This window comes from Rhinatrema bivittatum, chromosome 9 (assembly GCF_901001135.1).
Source record: "Rhinatrema bivittatum chromosome 9, aRhiBiv1.1, whole genome shotgun sequence".
Taxonomy (NCBI): Eukaryota; Metazoa; Chordata; class Amphibia; order Gymnophiona; family Rhinatrematidae; genus Rhinatrema; species Rhinatrema bivittatum.
In genome coordinates this window covers 225,476,974-225,496,834 of record NC_042623.1, presented here as the reverse complement: position 1 = coordinate 225,496,834, position 19,861 = coordinate 225,476,974, and the positions used below count along the sequence as shown (strand labels likewise).

The 19,861-nt window shown below is 45.4% G+C and overlaps 1 protein-coding gene across 3 annotated transcripts in view; it reads right to left on the bottom strand.

The window, feature by feature from the left end:
• The window catches only part of LOC115098785 (rho guanine nucleotide exchange factor 4-like), a 180,170-nt gene that overhangs the window by 69,968 nt on the left and 90,341 nt on the right, over positions 1-19,861 (bottom strand). For all 3 annotated transcript variants that reach the window (XM_029615723.1, XM_029615725.1, XM_029615724.1), the window contains 2 exons: positions 5,090-5,284; positions 130-309 (listed from right to left, as the gene is read on the bottom strand). In XM_029615723.1, coding sequence (XP_029471583.1) covers positions 130-309; positions 5,090-5,284 — 375 coding nt within the window. The remainder of the gene's footprint in view (positions 1-129; positions 310-5,089; positions 5,285-19,861) is intronic.

Genomic DNA, 19,861 nt, shown 5'->3' with positions numbered 1-19,861 from the left:
TATAATGTCTGTTATGGATTACATACCTTCTACAGTTATGAATGTGCTTTTCTAATCCATCTAGAACTGTTGGATGGAAAATGCAGTCTATAAGATCTAACAAATAAGGGAACCTGTGCCTCCACTTACAAATTCCAAGAAGCAGGAGCCAATTTCACTCAAATGAGGCAAATCTTTGTTGAGTTTCTTTTCAAGTACTTTCAGAAATATTTTTTGGAACTTGTAGATGTCCTCGATGTTTCCAAAGATTGTCTTCAACTGGTCCTCCGTAAACATGTCTGCTCTTTTACGGCACTGCTTAATGTAACCCTGTGGGTAAAAATGAATGGATCTGTAAAACATGCAATGTGCCCTAACATTCCAACTTGAGCAAGCTTAGCATAAAGGAAATAGTTAAAAACAGCCCAAGCTTTGCAGCAATTTTTGTCTGCAGATAAGCACAGAGGAGTCAGAGTAAGCCTGATTAGCATTTAGATTTTAAATTAGGTATGCATTTCAGAGGAAACATATCATGTACTTAACTAGCCCTAATGAGCTTGTTTATATACAGGAAAAACTCTGGTATACTTGAAACTCAATAGCAATCTTATTGCCCTGAAATGGAAGGAGACATCCCCAGTAATGGAGGATTTTCTTATGGATGAGATTTATTTATTTATTCATTCATTCATTCATTCATTTTTATATACCGACATTAGATCAGTGATGTCACATCGGTTTACAGGGAACGGAAATGAAATAAGTGGGGGGGGGGGGGGGTTCTTATTTCTTACAGTGAAACTTGGTAACACATAAAACAAGCATGTAACATGGGTAACTTAGAAACGAGGAAAATATGTGGAACGTGGGTCTAACAAGGGTTGCTTGAACAGGTATAATGCTACAGGGAGGGTGGGGCTTTAAAAATATTATGGGGTGATGTAAGAACACTGGGGGATGGTATGGAAGGGGGGGGGGGAGGGAAAATGAAATGTAATAAGGGGGGCCTAAAACCAGGGAGGTGGGACTAGGGGGGGGTGGAAGGGGGTGTTGGGTCATTGGGGGAAGGTTTGTCGGAAGAGCCAGGTTTTTAAGTGTTTTTTGAAGAGCTGAGTAGAGCTTTCAGTTCTCAGTTGTGCTGGAAGGATGTTCCAAAGTGACGGTCTGACTACAGTTCTCTCGTTGTGGTTAGATGTGCTTCTTTCTTGGTGGGGATGGGGAGAAGACCAGTGTTGGTGGAGCGGAGGTTTCGTGGTCAGTAGAAGCGTAGTGGCGTGCTTAGCCAGTCCAAGTTGTCATTGTGGAGTGTCTTATGGATGAGTGTTAGGGTTTTATGTTGTATTCTGAAAGTGATGGGTAGCCAGTGGAGGTCTTGAGGATGGGAGTGATGTGGTCTGATTGTTTTTTTGTTTGTGAGTGATCTGGCTGCTGCATTTTGTAGTAGCTGCAGTGGTCTGATCATGGTGGTGGGGAGGCCGAGTAGGAGGGAGTTGCAATAATCAAGTTTTGAGAAGAGTAAAGTTTGGAGAACGGTTCTGTAGTTATGTGGGAAGAGGAGCGGTTTGAGTCTTTTGAGGATCTGGAGTTTGAAAAATCCATCTTTCATGATGGTGTTGATGTGCTTTTTGAGGTTAATTTCGGCGTCCAGGGTGACACAGAGGTTCCTGGCTGAAGGGGTTAACTGTTTGCTCATGAAAGTTGCAGTATTATGGTGTTTGAGATCGAGGGTGGTGCGGTTTGTTAGGTGTAGGATTTCAGTTTTTTTATGGTTGAGGGAGAGTGACAGTTGTGCAAGGAGTTGATTTATATCCGACAGGTGGATGTCCCAAGTTTTCAGAGTGTTTTCGAAGGATGATTTGAGGGGAGCAGAATTTGTACATTGTCTGCGTAGATGTAGTAGGTTAGACCTCTTTTGGATAGTAGTTTGCAGAGGGGGTGTTGGATTCGTGAACCCTTGGGCTGGCTTGGACAGTTGGTGACTCACTGAGGAGATACTAGGTGGGTGTTGAAGCTGGGAGGCGGCACAGACAGGAGACCAAGAGATCTTCACCACTGGAGACCCGAGGTCCCCCCAGGAGGAGCCCGTAAGGACCCGGGCCGCTTGGACTTTCGAGTGGTCTCCTGCGTGGTGGTATCCCGGAAATGATGACGAAGAGCTGGAGCCAGGAGGCCAACTGGAACTTCACCACTGAAGCCTGCAGTCCCCCCGAGAGGAGCTCATGAGGACCCGGGCCGCTTGGACTTAGGCGAGGCCTCGTGGACGAAGCCGAAGTTGGAAGCCAAGGACGAAGCTGGATCAGAAGTCAGTGGATGGAAGCTGGAGTCGAAAGCCAGGAGTCAGAAGCCGAAGGATCTGAAGCAGCAACTAGCAACTCTTACAGAGTGAACCTCATTGCAAGGCAGGGAAGAGATCCTGTTGCAGGGTTAAATACCCTGGGAGCGTCTGATGTCATCCCAGGGCAGGACTGCATTTCCTGTGCTGGCCCCTTTAAGAGCAGAGCCCCTGCGTGCGCGCGCGCACCTAGGGGGCGGGGCCAGCCACGGAGCAACGACGGCATCTCCCTCGAGGAGGGAGAACTGCAGCCAGGGTCGAGCAGGCCCGGAGAAGTGTCGCAGCAGCCTGGGCGGTCCCTGAGGTAAGTGGAGGGACCGGGGCATGGCCCAGGACCATAATAGTACCCCCTCTCCTTCCCGGGGGCTTGGGCTTCGCAGGATGGTCCAAATGGAACTGGCGAAGAAGTTTCTTGTCCAGGATGTGCGAGGATGGCTCCCATGAATTATCCTCGGGACCGTAACCCTCCCAGGAGAGGAGGTACTCCCATCTGCGATGGTGAAACCGTACGTCCAGTACATCCTTCACGTGATAAATGTAATCTTGCTCAGCAGACGTGTTGGTGGGCGTAGGAGATTTATCGTGGAATTTAGATAGAACCACAGGCTTGAGGAGAGACACATGGAAGACACTGTGAATCCTCAGGGTGGACGGTAGTCGTAGCCGGTAGAATACTGCACCTACTCGCTCCGCCACAGCAAATGGACCAATATACCTGGGAGCCAGGCGCATGGAAGGAGTCCGTAGTTGGATGTTTCTGGTGCTCAACCACACTTTATCTCCCGGGAGAAAAACAGGTGCCGGCCGCCGTAACCTGTCGGCAAACATCTTTGCCTTGGCCGCCGTCAATCGGAGCTTCTCTTGGGTAGAACTCCAAAGGTCGCGTAACTGACGTGCTGTTAGTTGCGCTGCAGGAGATGGTACCGTCAGAGGCAGGGGCAAGGGAGGTCTAAGAGTCTTCCCGTAGACCATCTGGAAGGGAGACAAGTTGGTGGCAGAATGACTGTGGCGGTTGTAGGAGAACTCTGCCCAGGGTATAAGAGAGTTACCCAGTCATCCTGGAGATCCCCCACAAAGGCATGGAGAAAGGCCTTTAACGTTCGATTAGGTGGAAGATATGTTGAGCGAAGAAACTTGCAAGTTCTGGTGCTGTATGTAACTTCAAAGCTCATTTAGTACACATTTTTGTTAGGTCCTTTAAAAGATATCATAACCTACACAACTGCACTAGAGGTTCTGTCTAAAAGAGGTGCTATGTTTTGATCAATTAATGCAGCTGTATTGGGAGACAGACCGATTGTAACAAGCTTATATTTACGCCGTTCTCCCTGGCTCACCATGAGGCATCTGAGAGAGACTGAACTTTTGGTCTTCTTTTCACCCAATCTACTGTTACTGTGTTATATTCAAGCAAAGACTTGGCTCATCTTAGCACATGTTCAGCATTCGCACAGCATAATGAACTTCCTTGCTCACTGAAAATGTGGCTGGTGCATGGAATGTACACACCGGAAATTATACGTGGAGATTTCATTATGCAATCACACAAAATTTCCCTCTGCTGACCTAACTGCTTCTTTTCTTGGCCAGGTACAAATATGTGCATGTAATTTTACCCATATGGTGGGGAAGAAGCAATAATCAGCCCACATTTTTACATGGGTAAAAGTGGATTTACCAACTTAAAACTTCTATTTATATCCCCCTTAATGTATAATCAGCTTGGGAAGACAGGTAAAGTCCTGACACCCTTTAAAAACCAGAATTTAACAAGACCAAATAGCACATGTGTAGTGAAGCTATTAATGCCTTGGTGGTTGCAATCACATTTTTTTTCGGTAATATGTTGTGATGCTGTCCCAGTATATAATTCAAGCGCTGTAATCAAATAGTTATGGTACGCCACAATATATCATAAGGTTACTATTACTCACCACCTTTACTATAGAGCTAAACTGTAGTAGCATTGAAGCCAATATTCAAAATAAGTTGAGCTCTTAAATTTAGGACCCTAAGTTAGATGCCTATTTTCTGTTGAACTTAGGGACCTTTCAGCTAAAAATTCATATAAATTTAGGATTGCTATTAATTTGTCTAGTGCTGAAAATACGTACTAAGCATCTAACTATGAGGCTGATATTCATAAAAAACTGAGCTTCAAAATTTAGGCCCCCAGTTAGATGCCTGGTACCTATTTTCAGCTGAACTTAGGACATATGTTTTCAACTGAAAATTCAAATACATTTAGAACCTAAAAATTAGGCCCCTGAATTTAGGCCTGCTATTCATGTGCCTAGACGTAAGGCTCCTAGGGTAGCTGCCTAGTCCTGAAAACCAGTGCTAGCTCCAAACTTTCTTTCCCTTCCCTAACTCTGCTCCCATAGCCACCCATTTTTAGGCCGTAAATTTGGGCCCCTAATGAATCTAGGAGACTAAATTTTGGGACTCATCCCTAGTAAGTTCTTAAAAGAGCAAATTTAGAATCCTAACTCCAAAAGTTAGGGATCTAAACCCTTTGGTTAGTGACCTCTTTTATTTCCTCGCCCTACATCTAATCTACCTGTATAGCCATCCACTTTTTAGGATTCTACATTTAGGGGCCTAGTGAAACTAGAATCCTAAATTAAAGCACTTAAACCCTAGTAAAGCTTCAAAAGGTCCCATTTAGGAGCCTGACTCCAAATGTTACAGGTTTAATCTCTTTGAAAATTGGCCCTGGATTGTCAATGCAGTGCATGATACGCTGTAACCCTAATATTATCACAGTATGATAAATACCTCACAGATGTCCTTGAGATGCTTGATATAGTCCTTCTCTGTATTTATGATCTCGTTGATGACATTTGTCCTCATTTGGTCCCAGTTTGTCTGCCCGACTCCCGGCCTGCAGGAAACTCCACTGCCCTCATTTTCTCTGCCATCCTCCATCTTTATCAGGTAGTCTTCCATCGGCTCATCCTGATTCACTCGCAACTGAAATGTGAATACAAAGAATAAAGCTAAGACGTATGATAATGCCCAGCTTGCTTACTTTTATCTCTCTGTCTCCCACCTTGTTTACCACTCAGCAGTCTTTCTCCATGGGGAGAAAGAGAGGAGACATATTCTTCCCAACACCCTTTCTCTGTGTGCGTGTATGAACAGACATGTTTCTCTGTACCCTGTCAGTAACATGCTTCTAAAATATTTAGAATATACAAGCTATATTCATAGAAAACCCTTAATATATACCCATAGATGGCTATAAATCATTTAAGAAGTAGATTTCTTTACAGTTCTGTAGTGACATTCATAAAACTATAACCCTAGATATGGAGAAATTTAACTTATCTGATAATTTAATTTAATTTCTTTGAATCCTGTTACACCAGTCCAGATGTTGGGGTTTACTCCCCCTACTAACACATGGAGACAGAGGAGACACCGATACCTCCCCCTACCAATACGGTGGTCATTGCCTGTTTTACCGGTGTCCACAACTCTGGATGAAGGCCGAGCACTTAGGGCCCCATCCCCTGTAGCTTACAGTGAAGATGAGGACCCCTGCGGGGATGATGATTCGGAGTCCTCCTCCGAGGGATTTCCCATTAGACCCTTTTCCTCCAGAGGAGCGAAGGAAGTCTCTGCCTGAGAACCTGACCTTCGCAAGGTTTGTGAGAGTATGGCAGAAGTTATCCCATTTCAGTAATTAATGGAGGAGGATGCCAGGCACAAAATGAAATCCTCCAGTTCATGGAGCCTCCTAAAGAGATCATGGTTGTCCCAGTGCATGAGTTCCTTAAGGAGCTGCTGCTGAGGATATGGGAACACCCCTTCACAGTGCCCCTCATAAGATGGACAGGGTCTACGTCATCCAGAAGGCTGCCAAATTCAATAAGTGTTAGCTGCCCCACTAGTCAGTGGTGGTCAAATCCACTCTCAAGAGGGCCATGAGTTCTTGAACTCATTCCTCAGTGTCCCCGGGGAAGGACCATAGAGTGATGGACTCTCTTGGGAGGAGGGTGTTTCAAGGCGCCATGCTTATTGCCCGCATTGCTGCCTACCAGCTCTATATGAGCCAGCACTCGCAGGATATCTAGAAGCAGGTGCAGGAGGTGGCCAAGCAGCTGCCTCAATAGCAGCAGGACACCCTCATGTCGCTAGTGCATAAGGGCCTTGAGTGCGGAAAACATGAGGTCCAAGCGACCTACGAAGTTTTTGAGATGATATCAAGAGTGTCTGCAGCAGGAATTGGTGCCCACAGAATGGCATGGCTGCGGGCATTGGATCTCCGACCAGAGGTACAGGAATGACTGCCTACATGCCATGTACAGAGGAAAATCTCTTCAGAGATAGAGTGAGGGAAGCAGTGGCCTAACTCCGGAATCATTGTGAAACGCTCTAACAACTCTCCGTCAGCACTCCAGACCCATCCTCCTCCTCTTCTAGAAGGCTGGCGAGACAGGAACAAAGGAAGTCTTCCTTTTGCCAAAGGAAGTACTATTCTCCACCCCCTCACTCCTGTCAACACCATCAGGGCTCTCGCAGCTGTCCCAGGCAGAAGAGAGCCCCCAAGCTCCAGTCGGTGTCTCAGTTAAATCCAGGGACATGTTTTTTGTTTTGTTCTGTTTTAACATTTTTATTGGTATTAAACATGGAATATACACAGTAATGAAAATGTAAGACAAATTGTTAAACACCATTTTTACATGTTTCCAAGGTTTGTAAATCCCCCATCCCCTCCCACCCCCCTCTGTTGAGAGTCGTTGTCTGTTTCTATCAGAAATTTGTCCGTCGTCCATCTCATACATGTCAGCTATATCTTGCTTACAATATCCCCCATTACAATCCACTGTATCGTAAGAACATAAGAACATAAGAAAATGCCATACTGGGTCAGACCAAGGGTCCATCAAGCCCAGCATCCTGCTTCCAACAGTGGCCAATCCAGGCCATAAGAACCTGGCAAGTACCCAAAAACTAAGTCTATTCCATGTTACCATTGCTAATGGCAGTGGCTATTCTCTAGGTAAACTTAATAGCAGGTAATGGACTTCTCCTCCAAGAACTTATCCAATCCTTTTTTAAACACAGCTATACTAACTGAACTAATCACATCCTCTGGCAACAAATTCCAGAGTTTAATTGTGCGTTGAGTAAAAAAGAACTTTCTCCGATTAGTTTTAAATGTGCCCCATGCTAATTTCATGGAGTGCCCCCTAGTCTTTCTACTATCCGAAAGAGTAAATAACTGATTCACATCTACCCGTTCTAGACCTCTCATGATTTTAAACACCTCTATCATATCCCCCCTCATTCGTCTCTTCTCCAAGCTGAAAAGTCCTAACCTCTTTAGTCTTTCGTAATCAAGGTCCAACAATAAAGATGTTATTTGCAATCTGTGTTTGTCTCTGGTCCTGTTTTGATTGAGACCCAGTTGAGATAAGGTTCCCAGGTTGTATTAAACCTTTTCAGATTGTGGTGCTTCACCGCCATCATCTGATTCATCGTGCATACATTGTCCAATCTTATTAATACTGCAGGCAAAGACAGGCACTTAGACGTTTTCCACTCTTTAGCTATTTCAATTCTTGTTGCAAGACACATCTGTATGACCAAGGGGTGTTGCAACTTGTGGAGGCCTTGCTGAAGTTCATTCAGTAATGCCGTTTCCATGCGGAGGTGAATAGGTTCTTTCAATATCTGGGTCAGGTGACGTTCAATCTTTTTCCAGAGGGGCTTAATATACTCTCCTGACCACCACATGTGTATATATGTGCCCAACATGTTACAGCCTCTCCAGCAATTGCCGTTGGATTTGGATGAAATTTTCGCCATTCGGTCTGGAGTAAGGTAACACCGGTAAAGTTGCTTATATCCATTTTCCACCAGAGCTGATGATATGGAGGCTTTATTCAGTTGCCCATATAGGGGCAGATTTTCAAAGGGGTACGCGCATAAAATACGCGCGTACCCCCTGAAAACCTGCCCCAAGCTCCCTCTGCGCGTGCCGAGCCTATGTTGCATAGGCTGCCGGCGCGCACAAAGCCCCGGGACGCGCGTAAGTCCCGGGGCTTTGCTTGGGGGGGGTGTCGGGCGTGTCGTGGGTGTGGTGCCAGCCTCGGGCAGGTGTAACTTTTAAAATAAAGGTAGGGGGAGATTTAGTTAGGGCTGGGGGGTGGGTTAGGTAGGGGAAGGGAGGGAAAGGTGGGGGGAACAAAATAAAAATTCCCTCCGAAATCGGAGCAGCCTCAGAGGGAACGGCAGCGCGCGCACGACTCGGCGCATGCAAGGTGCACAAATGTTCACCCCCTTGCGCGCGCTGACCCCGGATTTTAAAAGATACGTGTGTTAGGGATGTGAATCGTTTTTTGACGATTTAAAATATCGTCCGATATATTTTAAATCGTCGAAAATCGTTAGGGCCACGATACAATACCAATTCCCCCGATTTATCGTCAAAAAATCGAAAATCGGGGGAAGGGGGGGGCAGGAAAACCGGCACACTAAAACCCCCTAAAACCCACCCACGACCCTTTAAATTAAATCCCCCACCCTCCCGAACCCCCCCCCCAAATGCTTTAAATTACCTGGGGATCCAGCGGCGGTCCGGAACGGCCCCCTCAATTGAATCGTGTTGTCTTCAGCCGGCGCCATTTTCCAAAATGGCGGCGCAAAATGGCGGCGGCCATAGACCAACACGATTCGACTGCAGGAGGTCGTTCAGGACCCCCGCTGGACTTTTGGCAAGTCTTGTGGGGGTCAGGAGGCCCCCCAAGCTGGCCAAAAGTTCCTGGGGGTCCAGCGGGGGTCCGGGAGCGATTTCCTGCCGCGAATCGTTTTCCGTACGGAAAATGGCGCCGGCAGGAGATCGACTGCAGGAGGTCGTTCAGCGGGGGTTAACGACCTCCTGCAGTCGATCTCCTGCCGGCGCCATTTTCCGTACGGAAAACGATTCACGGCAGGAAATCGCTCCTGGACCCCCGCTGGACCCCCAGGAACTTTTGGCCAGCTTGGGGGGGCCTCCTGACCCCCACAAGACTTGCCAAAAGTCCAGCGGGGGTCCGGAATGACCTCCTGCAGTCGAATCGTGTTGGTCTATGGCCGCCGCCATTTTGTGCCGCCATTTTGGAAAATGGCGCCGGCTGAAGACAACACGATTCAATTGCAGGAGGCTGTTCTGGACCGCCGCCGTTCCGGACCGTCGCTGGATCCCCAGGTAATTTAAAGCACAGATGCAGCTTTGATTTCCTTAAGAGAACGGGAGTTGGATAAACCTGTCTTACACAAACAGTGCAGTTAGCCACCTTTGGGCAAACTCAGCTGGAGCTAAGCTAATGAAATATATTAGGGAAAAAATTAAGTAGAGCAAGAAATAAGACCGCCGCCGTTCCGGACAGCCGCTGGATCCCCAGGTAATTTAAAGCATTTGGGGGGAGGGGGGTTCGGGAGGGTGGGGGATTTAATTTAAAGGGTCGAGGGTGGGTTTTAGGGGGTTTTAGTGTGCCGGCTCACGATTTTAACGATTTTCACGATACCTTACACACCCAAACGGCAACAATACGATTCCCTCCCCCTCCCAGCCGAAATCGATCGTTAAGACGATCGAGGACACGATTCACATCTCTAACGTGTGTATCTATTAAAATCCGGTGTACTCTTGTTTGCGCAGGGTTGTGCAAACAAAAGTACACCCATGCGCTTCTTATAAAACGTACCCCATAGCGTTTCCCAGTCAGTGGTAGAATATGCCCTAGTTAAGTCCGTGTTCCAGGCTTTAATGTGAGTCGGTTCATGTGTGAGTTTATTTAACAGTTTATACACCTTGGCAATCAGGCCCTTAAAATAAAATGGAGCCGAGCAATACCCTTCCAATAGTGATTTCCCCGGGCCTAAGTTGGCCTTGATCTGGTTGACTTGACAATAGTGTCTGATCTGGAAGTATGCTAGAAATTCTGTACGGGGGAGATGATATTTCTCTCTCAAAGAATCAAAAGAAAGAATATCCTCACCCCCCTACACATGCTCAAATCTGGTAAGCCCCCTTACCTTCCATCGGGAAAAGGAGGTCGGTGCTAGCCATGGCACAAAGGAAGTATTATAGAACAAATGGGTTAGAAAATAACATTGCTTATTACCCACTAGTCTGCTTTTCCACTTATTCCATATGTTCAGTGTATGTCGGGTGGTAGGTAGCATATGGGTGCTTAGTGTCCATGTTTTCCTGGCTTGCCAGGCTAAAGCCTCCAATGGATATCAGGAATTTGGGACTGTTCTATCGTAGCCCAATGTTTGGCCTCAGCTACTTGATGCCAAACTATCAGAGGTCTTATCTGTGCTGACACATAATACCATAGTATATTAGGTACACCAAGTCCCCCTTTATTTTACTTTTATATAGCACACTCCTAGCGACTCTCGGTGGTCTTCTTTTCCAAAGAAATCCAAATAGTTTGTTTTGTCATTGCTTTAGAAGCTCATTGGGAATAAGTATTGGTAGTGACTGGAACAAATACAATAATCTAGGTAAGACATTCATCTTGACGGTCGCGATCCGCCCTAGCCACGATATAGGTAGGTTACACCATCTATCCAGATCCAGGAATACCTGCTTTATCAGGGGGGTATGATTCAATTTAAATAAATCCATTGGGTGGGCCGCTATATTAATTCCTAGGTATTTGATTTTTTTGGTAGCCCATCGAAAAAGATGGAATGGCTGTACCACCTGTACCGTGTCGGGGTGGCATGTTAGATTAAGGATTTCAGACTTTTCCCAGTTCACCTTGAATCCGGACACTCCACTAAACTCCCTGATATCTTTTCTATAGCTGTTAGTGAATTATGTAGTTTAGTCAGTGAAAACATTATGTCGTCAGCAAATAAAGTGATTTTGAATGTTTGGCGCGCAAAGGTGAAGCCCAAAATTGCCACATTATCTCTAATGGTGATAGCCAGAGGCTCCAAAAAGATTGCGAACAGAAGAGGTGATAACGGGCATCCCTGTCTAGTACCACGTCTCACCGGGAATTAATCTGAATATCCCCCATTGATTTTAAGGCATGCCGTGGGATTTGTATATAGACTGGCTATCCAGGTGTGAAAGTAGGGTCCAAAGCCCATTTTCTGTAGGACTCTAAAAGGAATGGCCAGTGCACCATATCAAACGCTTTTTCAGCATTGATAGAGAGAAAGATGGATTCTATATTGTGGCCATGTGCCCACCACATCATATCTATCAATTTGCGAATATTATCCCTGGCCAATCGACCTGGCATAAAGCCCACTTGGTCTTGGTGTATTAAATCTGTTATATAATTGTTCTTGCGTGCCACCAATATTTTCGCGAGAATTTTAAGATCCAGGTTTAGTAACGATATGGGTCTGTATGACCCACATACAGTGGGGTCCTGTCCTGGCTTCTGCAAAATTATCCCAGCTAAATTGGAGTTATGGGATAAGGATCCTCCCCCTCTTAAATAATTGTATACTTTCTGTAGGTATGCTACTATATGTGGGGCAAATTGCTTGTAGAATTTTGCCATGATGCCATCAGGACCTGGGGACTTCCCTATTTTTAATGTTTTTATAGAGTGTAGTATTTCAACTGTGGAAATCTCATCGTCTAATCTAGCCTGAGCTTCTACAGATAGAGTAGGTATGCGTAGCCTCTCAAGGTACCCCTCAATGTCTTCCTGTTTAATATTCTTTTCTGAGGAATATAGTGTTTCATAGAAATTAAAAAAATGCAAATGTCTGTATTATTGGTGAGGATTTCGCCTTTATCATTTTTTATTTTGGCTTTTATATTTTGGTAGGTGATTTGTTTCAATTTGCGAGCTAGATTGCATCCAGCTTTATTTCCCCCCTCAAAGTATTCTCGTTTAGCAATACTCAGTAGGTGGACCATCTTGGCTGCCTCTATCCTCGTGAGTTCTTCCCGAGTTCTAGATAAATGAAGTCAAATTCTCTGGGAGCCCGTAGCCTGATGCTCCTGAATGAGCTTCACAATTTTTTGTCTGAGCTCAGATGCCCTGTGAGTGTCCCTTTTCTTAAGAAATGAAGGCCTAGAGATGAATATACCCCTCAGATATGCTTTTAGAGATTCCCACACTACTGAAGGATTTATTTCCCCATCATCATTTAGGCATATGTATTCCTGCATCTGAGTGATTAAAGTATTATTAAACTCTCCATCCATTAAAAGTGAGTCATATAGGCGCCAAAACCGGGTCCCTTTATCGTATTGTGGGATGGTAAGGTCAGCTAACACCACCGCATGATCAGACCATGCCACTGGACTAATGTCCGGTTTAGTTATATAGTGAAACAACGCCTTGTCAATCAGAAAGTAATCAATTCTTGAGTGTGTTAAATGAGAGGTAGAGGTCTTTAAGATCATGAGAGGTCTTGAACGAGTAGATGTGACTCGGTTATTTACACTTTCGAATAACAGAAGGACTAGGGGGCATTCCATGAAGTTAGCAAGTAACACATTTAAGACTAATCGGAGAAAATTCTTTTTCACTCAACACACAATAAAGCTCTGGAATTTGTTGCCAGAGGAGGTGGTTAGTGCAGTTAGTGTAGCTGGGTTCAAAAAAGGTTTGGATAAGTTCTTGGAGGAGAAGTCCATTAATGGCTATTAATTAATTATACTTAGGGAATAGCCACTGTTATTAATTGCATCAGTAGCATGGGTTCTTCTTAGTGTTTGGGTAATTGCCAGGTTCTTGTGGCCTGGTTTTGGCCTCTGTTGGAAACAGGATGCTGGGCTTGATGGACCCTTGGTCTGACCCAGCATGGCAATTTCTTATATTCTTATGTAGTACGTATAAGATCTAGATGTGGGATAATGCATCCTCCAAACATCTATTATTTGACAGTCATCCATCAGACTTTTTAATTTCTTTCTGTGGATTGCTGCTGCCGCTGCACTCCCCCTAGAGGTGTCCAGCCCTGGATTCCTTGCTAGGTTGAAATCTCCTCCCAGGATTAGTTTGCCCTTACCATGGCTCATTAGCGCCTGATTCAGCTCATCAAAGAATTTCCCTTGCTCCTGGTTAGGGGCATAAATGTTCACTAAGGTGTATTCCATACCATCTATCAATATCTGCAATATTAGATAGCTACCAGAGGGATCCCTGATGTAAGATTAACATTCAAACACCATTTGTTGCGAGAACAATATACAAATCCCCATATATTTGGCTATTTTCATGCACGGGATAAAAAATTGGTATGGATATTGAGTAGAATTTAAGAGTGACTCGTGCCTACTCCTTAGGTGTGATTCTTGAATAAAGGCTATATCCGCTCTCAACACTCCCAATTCTTTAAACAAATTGTGCCTTTTATATGATGAATTAAGTACCTTGACATTAAGGGATAACAATAGAAATGTTGCCATATCGAATATATTAGGTGAGACTCTACCAGCTTCTTGTATCTATACTTGTTCAGACTGTTGCATCCGTCGGTCTCAGACGGCTTTGAACTTTGTGCCTCACCTTTCTTCATTCTCTCCCCTCAAGCCTTGGGAAGTTGGCTGCCACCGCGTATTCATGCCGCTCTCCCCGGCGTCCCCGGATCGGCAATGGTGACGGCGTTCGCCATGTTTTTCCTGAGGGCCTCCTAGCGTGTGCGCACGTATGCCACCCACGTCTTTATCCACGTCATGGAGGGAACCTCGAGGGCGTCCCCTCCGAGTGACGTCATCACATCCTGGAATTTAGCCTGCCCTTCGTTTGCTAACAAACTGAGTTAGCAAGGATTGGAATAGCTCCGGACTAAGCTGCTCTGCCGCTGCCTAGCTGCCGCAGGAAGCTCTCTTCGCCCTTTGGGGTAATTCTACTAACTTGGGTACCCGCTCCTCCTTCTTTCAGGTGCCTATCCTGGGATCTCAGGTACTCGCTCCTTGAGGGCCTGCTCTCCCTAACCTGGTGCCTGCCACTCTACAACTTCTGCCTGCCAGACTTCCAAAGATACAGCTTCTGCTTCAGTGAGTTCTAACCTATCAGTCTATCTCACCTACAGCTTCAGCGCTCTACATCCGGGACCTGTTTCTGTTCACTGCGCTGTCTCCAACAACTCTAGAGTGAGACAGGTCCTCTCTGCTGAGGATCCCTGGAGCTACATTTCACTGCTGTCCGCTTCCCGGGCAGTGCCACCGTGCTGTACAATAAAAACTATCTTCTCTGTGTTGCGTGCAAAGAATCTAGCCTGGTACTGCAGTTCCTCACGGGGCTCCTCCCCATGGCAGAGGGCATCACTGCAGTACCCAAGAATCCACTCCAACACCTCACAACCATAACACATTGCTAACTCCATGGATTTGGCCTGGCCCAGCAAATCTCCGAACAACAGAATTCGTTGGACAACTTGACTGTTGCCTTTAATCAGTTGCATGCTCAGATGAATACACTGGCTGCCGCAGGTAAAGAAGTTACACCGCCAGAAGTGATGGTCAAGACTACAGTGCCTCTTTCTGCTCCAACACGCTTTGCGGGTGAAGTTTGGAAATGTAGAGGATTTATTAATCAATGTTGCATGCACTTTTCTCTTCAACCTATCCATTTCCCTACAGCGTATGCCAAGACCACCTATATCCTTTCGTATCTGGATGGAAGAGCTCTAGCTTGGGCCTCACCGCTGTGGGAGCGCAATGACCCTATCCTGGAGGATCTTGCCGGGTTTCTTGAACTATTCAAGTCAGTATTTGATGACCCTGCCCGGTACTCGACAGCACGATCAGCCTTGGTTCATCTAAAACAAGGTAACAAACCTTTTCCAGACTTCGCCATTCAATTCAAGACGTTGGCCTCTGAGTTACATTGGGACCCTAGGTGTTTGAAAACACTATTTTTTGAAGGCCTGAATTCTCACTTGAAAGATGAACTGGTGACTAGTGAGATGCCTGAGACCTTAGCAGAACTTATTTATTATTATTTATTAAAGGCTTTTATATACCGACTTTCTTGATACAAATCAAATCAACTCGGTTTACATCGAACTAAGCAGTAACTATAACCAACCAATCAACAAGAGACAATTTAAAAGGAGCATAAAGTTACATTATAACAAGGATGCCTTAACTGGGAGTAGGAAAAAAGAGAGGGAGAACGAAGATAAAGTACAATATACAATAGAGTATGGGAAGGAGGCAAGGAGCCGAACGCATGATAACTTGTAAGCGTGATTTAGCGTTTGTTTATTTACATAAGTGATGGAACAATTCTAAGTCAGGCTGTTGGGCTAGTGGCGGGGAAGGCTCGGCAGAACAGCCATGTCTTTAGTTTCTTTTTAAAAGTTAGTAGACAAGTTTCCTGCCTGAGGTCTGGAGGCATGGCGTTCCAGATGGAGGGACCTGTGATAGAGAATGTCCTGTCTCTGATGTTTGAGTGGTGTACAATTTTGATTGGAGGAACATGTAAGGATCCCTTGTAGGCATCCCTTAAGGGTCTGGCCGTCGAGTGCAATTTGAGAGGGTGTAGCAGAATAAGAGGGGTCTGATGGTGAATATTTTTGTGGATAATTGTGAGTGATTTATGGAGAATCCTGAAGTTTACTGGGAGCCAGTGAAGATCTTTTAGAATGGGAGAGATATGCGCTCTCCGATTGGTATTCGTCAAAATTCTCACCGCTGCATTTTGGAGCAACTGGAGGGGTTTTTTAGTAGAAGCCGGGAGACCTTGCAAGATGGAATTGCAGTAGTTGATCTTGGAGAACAGAATGGCTTGGAGAACAGATCTGAAATCGTAATGGAATAGGAGCGGTTTGAGTTTTTTGAGTACTTGTAGCTTGTAGAAGCACTCCTTTGTAGTGTGTTTTATAAATTGCTTTAGGTTCAAGTGACTATCAATTATGACTCCAAGATCTCTAGCGTGGGATATTTGTATGTTAGAGTGCAGTTGGTGATGGAAGGGACTGCCTTCTGGGGTGATTAGCAATAGTTCTGTCTTGGAAGTGTTGAGCACCAGGTTGAGGCTTGAAAGGTGATGGTTGATCGTTTGCAGGTGAGAGTTCCATAACTTGAGTGTTGAGTCCAGTGAATTGGATATGGGGATTAAAATTTGAACATCGTCTGCGTATATATAGAACTTAAGTTTTAGATTTGAGAGTAAATGGCAGAGAGGGAGTATGTAGATGTTAAACAGGATGGACGATAAGGAGGAGCCCTGGGGGACTCCGAATGGGGTGTTAGTGTGAGAGGATTCCTTGTTATTGATTTTAACCTTATAGCCTCTATTGCTAAGGAAGGAGTCGAACCATCTAAGAGCTGATCCTGCAATTCCTATGTCTGATAGCCGGTTTAGAAGGGTATTATGATTTAGAGTATCGAAAGCTGCAGAGATGTCGAGAAGGGCTAGGAGGAACGATTGTCCTTTATCAAAGCCAATGTATATTTGATCAAGGAGTGAGATGAGGAGGGTTTCGGAATTGTGTTCTTTTCGGAAACCGTATTGTGACGGGTGTAGAATATTATGGTCTTCTAGGTAATTTGAAAGTTGCTTATTTACGATTTTCTCCATGATCTTAGCTACAAACGAGAGATTTGATATGGGGCCGTGGTGGACCTCACGTCACCACGGCCTGAAAAAAAAGGTCGCTCTAAGCCTGCAAATACTCTTCCTCCTTCCTGCCCCCGCGACCCCGGAAGAAAAATGTTGCTGGAACCGCACGGGCAGGAAGGAGGAGGAGCATCAGCCGCATGCCGGAAGGAGGAGGAGCATCAGCCACATGCAGAAGAGGAGCAGCGCTTACCGGCCGCCGCGAATCCCACATTGCGGGCGGCCCGAGAAGATCAGAGCTGCTGTAGAGCCCATCCTGCGGCGACCCGTGAAGAGGAGGCCCAGAGGTGAGAGAGAGGCTGAGGGCCCGTAGAGGGGGTGTGTGTGCGTGTATGAGATGAGTTGAGAGATTGTGTGTGAGAGTGAGGACCTGAATGTTTGCAGAGACAGCATGTGAGAGCCTCTGTGTATGTCAGAGAGAGACAGCATGTGACAGTGAGAGCCTGTGCTTGAGCAAGATAGCATGTGGGAGTGAGAGAGAGTCTGTGTGAGTGAGAGTTAGACAGCATGTGCCAGTGAGAGACTGTGTGTATGAATGATTGTATGAGAGACAGCATGTGACAGTGAGAGCCTGTGCTTGAGCAAGACAGCATGTGGGAGTGAGAGAGAGTCTGTGTGTGTGAGGGTCAGACAGCATGTGCCAGTGAGAGACTGTGTGTATGAATGATTGTATGAGAGACAGCATGTGACCGTGAGAGCCTGTGCTTGAACAAGACAGCATGTGTGTGAGACTCAGACAGCATGTGCCAGTGAGAGACTGCGTTGTATGAATGATTGTATGAAAGAGAGCATGTGCCAGTGAGAGCTTGTGTGTGTGTGTGAGAGAGAGAAAGCATGTGAGAATGAGAACCTGACTGTGATTTTGAGCGAAGAAGACAGATGAAGAGAAAAGAAATAGAAAAAAAGAAATATAAAAGGAATTGGCAAAAAAAATAAGAAAAGAAAGGTGGAAAAAAAATCCTGTGACCAACCGATTAGAAAACTAAGATCAGACAGCGAAGTAAAAAAAAAAAATTACTTTTTTACTGATTGGCACATGTAATCTTTGGGAATGTGCAAGAGTAGCACTTTCTCTATGTGGATCTCACAATGTAGGAGATCAGCATGGAGGAAGTGGAAGCCCATGGGGCCTGCAGAGAAGAGGCAGCAGAATGGGCTTCAGTGCCAGTAGCAGCAATCAGTGCCTCCCCAATAGCCACGCAGCAGCAGTGACAGTGGCAGCAGAGGAATGAGAGAGGCTCTGAGGTTGCTGGCAAAAGAAAGAGAGGAGGTATGCCTTTAGTGTGTACATGTGTCTGAATGGGAGTCTGCCTGGGGGTATATGTGTGTGAATGCATGGGTGCCTGCCTGAGGGTGTGTCTGTGAATGAGAATGAATGGGTGTCTTCCTGGGGTTTGTATGTGTGAGAATAGGTGCCTGCCTGTGTGTGATGCATCTGTGTGAATTGGTGCCTGCCTGGGGGTCTGTGTGTGTGAGAATGAATATGTGCATGCCTGGAGGATGGGGAGGGAGTGGTGTGAGAATGACTGGGAGCTTACCTGTGTGTGTGTGTGTTTGTGTGAGAATGATTGGGAGCTTGCCTGGGTGTGTGTGTTTGTGTGTATGTGAGGGAGCCAGTGAGAGTGAGAGCATGAGTGTGTATGAAAAAATCCAGGGGAATAAGAGTGTGTGGTGGGGGGGGGGGCTGTGGTGGGGGAGAGAGTGTCTTAGAGCCTGAGAGTGTGTCAGTGTCTGTGAGAGCGAGAGGTTATGGTGGGTATAAGAGCATGAATGGGTATATATGTGACAGTGTATGTGTGAGAGAGAATGGACATGTGAGTATGTGTGAGAGAGAGAGGATAACCTCCTAATCCTCGACAATATCAGGGTGACTGGAAATCAAGAACTTCCATGCATGGACAGCAGGGGCTTTTTAAAATCCTTATTAGTTTTAATTATTGGGTGTTATTTGATATATGTGCTGTTTTGAAATATTTTATTGGTGTTTGGGAAATTGTAAAAAAATGTATATGATTTTAATTAATAGAAATTCTATTTATCAGTAGCTTTAAAATATTCTTTTATTAGTATGGTTTTACTATTATAACTAATGCTTTATGTTTCTTGATTTTATTGTTTTATGAGGAATGGTGGTTCTGTTTTTCCATTATTAATACACAGAGTCTGGTTTCTTGGGGTTTCCATTTCAGTTTTTTCTAATTTGTGCTCCTTTATTTTGTATTCTGTATTTGGTGAGGGTCTGTTTCAGCTCTGTGTGTGTGACCATGATGAGAGATTCTGCTAGCATGTAGTGTCTGTATAGGGATCTATAACAATCGGGTTTGTTTTGTTTCCTCAGTAGATGGTGTATTGGTATTCTAGGACTCAGTGTAATATTTACCCTTGCTTATTCACAGGTAGAGTTATTGTTGTTTGAGTCCTTGGTGTTATTACTGTTATGTTATGATGGGATTGCAGTATAGATTTTGAGTGTCTTTTTTGCAGGGTTTTGTGTTAGTTCACAATGTGTCTGACAGTGAAAGGTGTTGTGCTGCTGTTACTGTGAGGTGACACCAGAATTTAAAAATATCTTTTAGTATGATGAGCTGTAAGGGAAACATTCAAGCTCCATTGTTTGGGGGAATTTCAGTGGATGCACAGAGTTACAGAACTGGAGGTGCAGGATTTATATTGACATGAAGAAGTGGTTAGACTCTGATCCAGGGTTTCTGAGCTGATTGCCAGGTTTGGGGTGGGAAGGAATTGTTTTCACTTCTGCAGGGCTGTGAACCTTGTCGCAGCACACCATCACCTTCCCTCCCCCCACCCACTGCCTGGCATTATCACCTCCCCTCCGCTGCCTCTCCCTGGCATCATCACCTTCCCTTCCTTTTCCCCCACTCCCTGGCATCAGGACTTTCCATCCCTCCTCCCACCTCCAGGCAACACCACTTCCATCCACTAACTCATCCTCCTGGCATCACCATATTGCCTCCCCTCCATCCTATCTGGCATTACCACC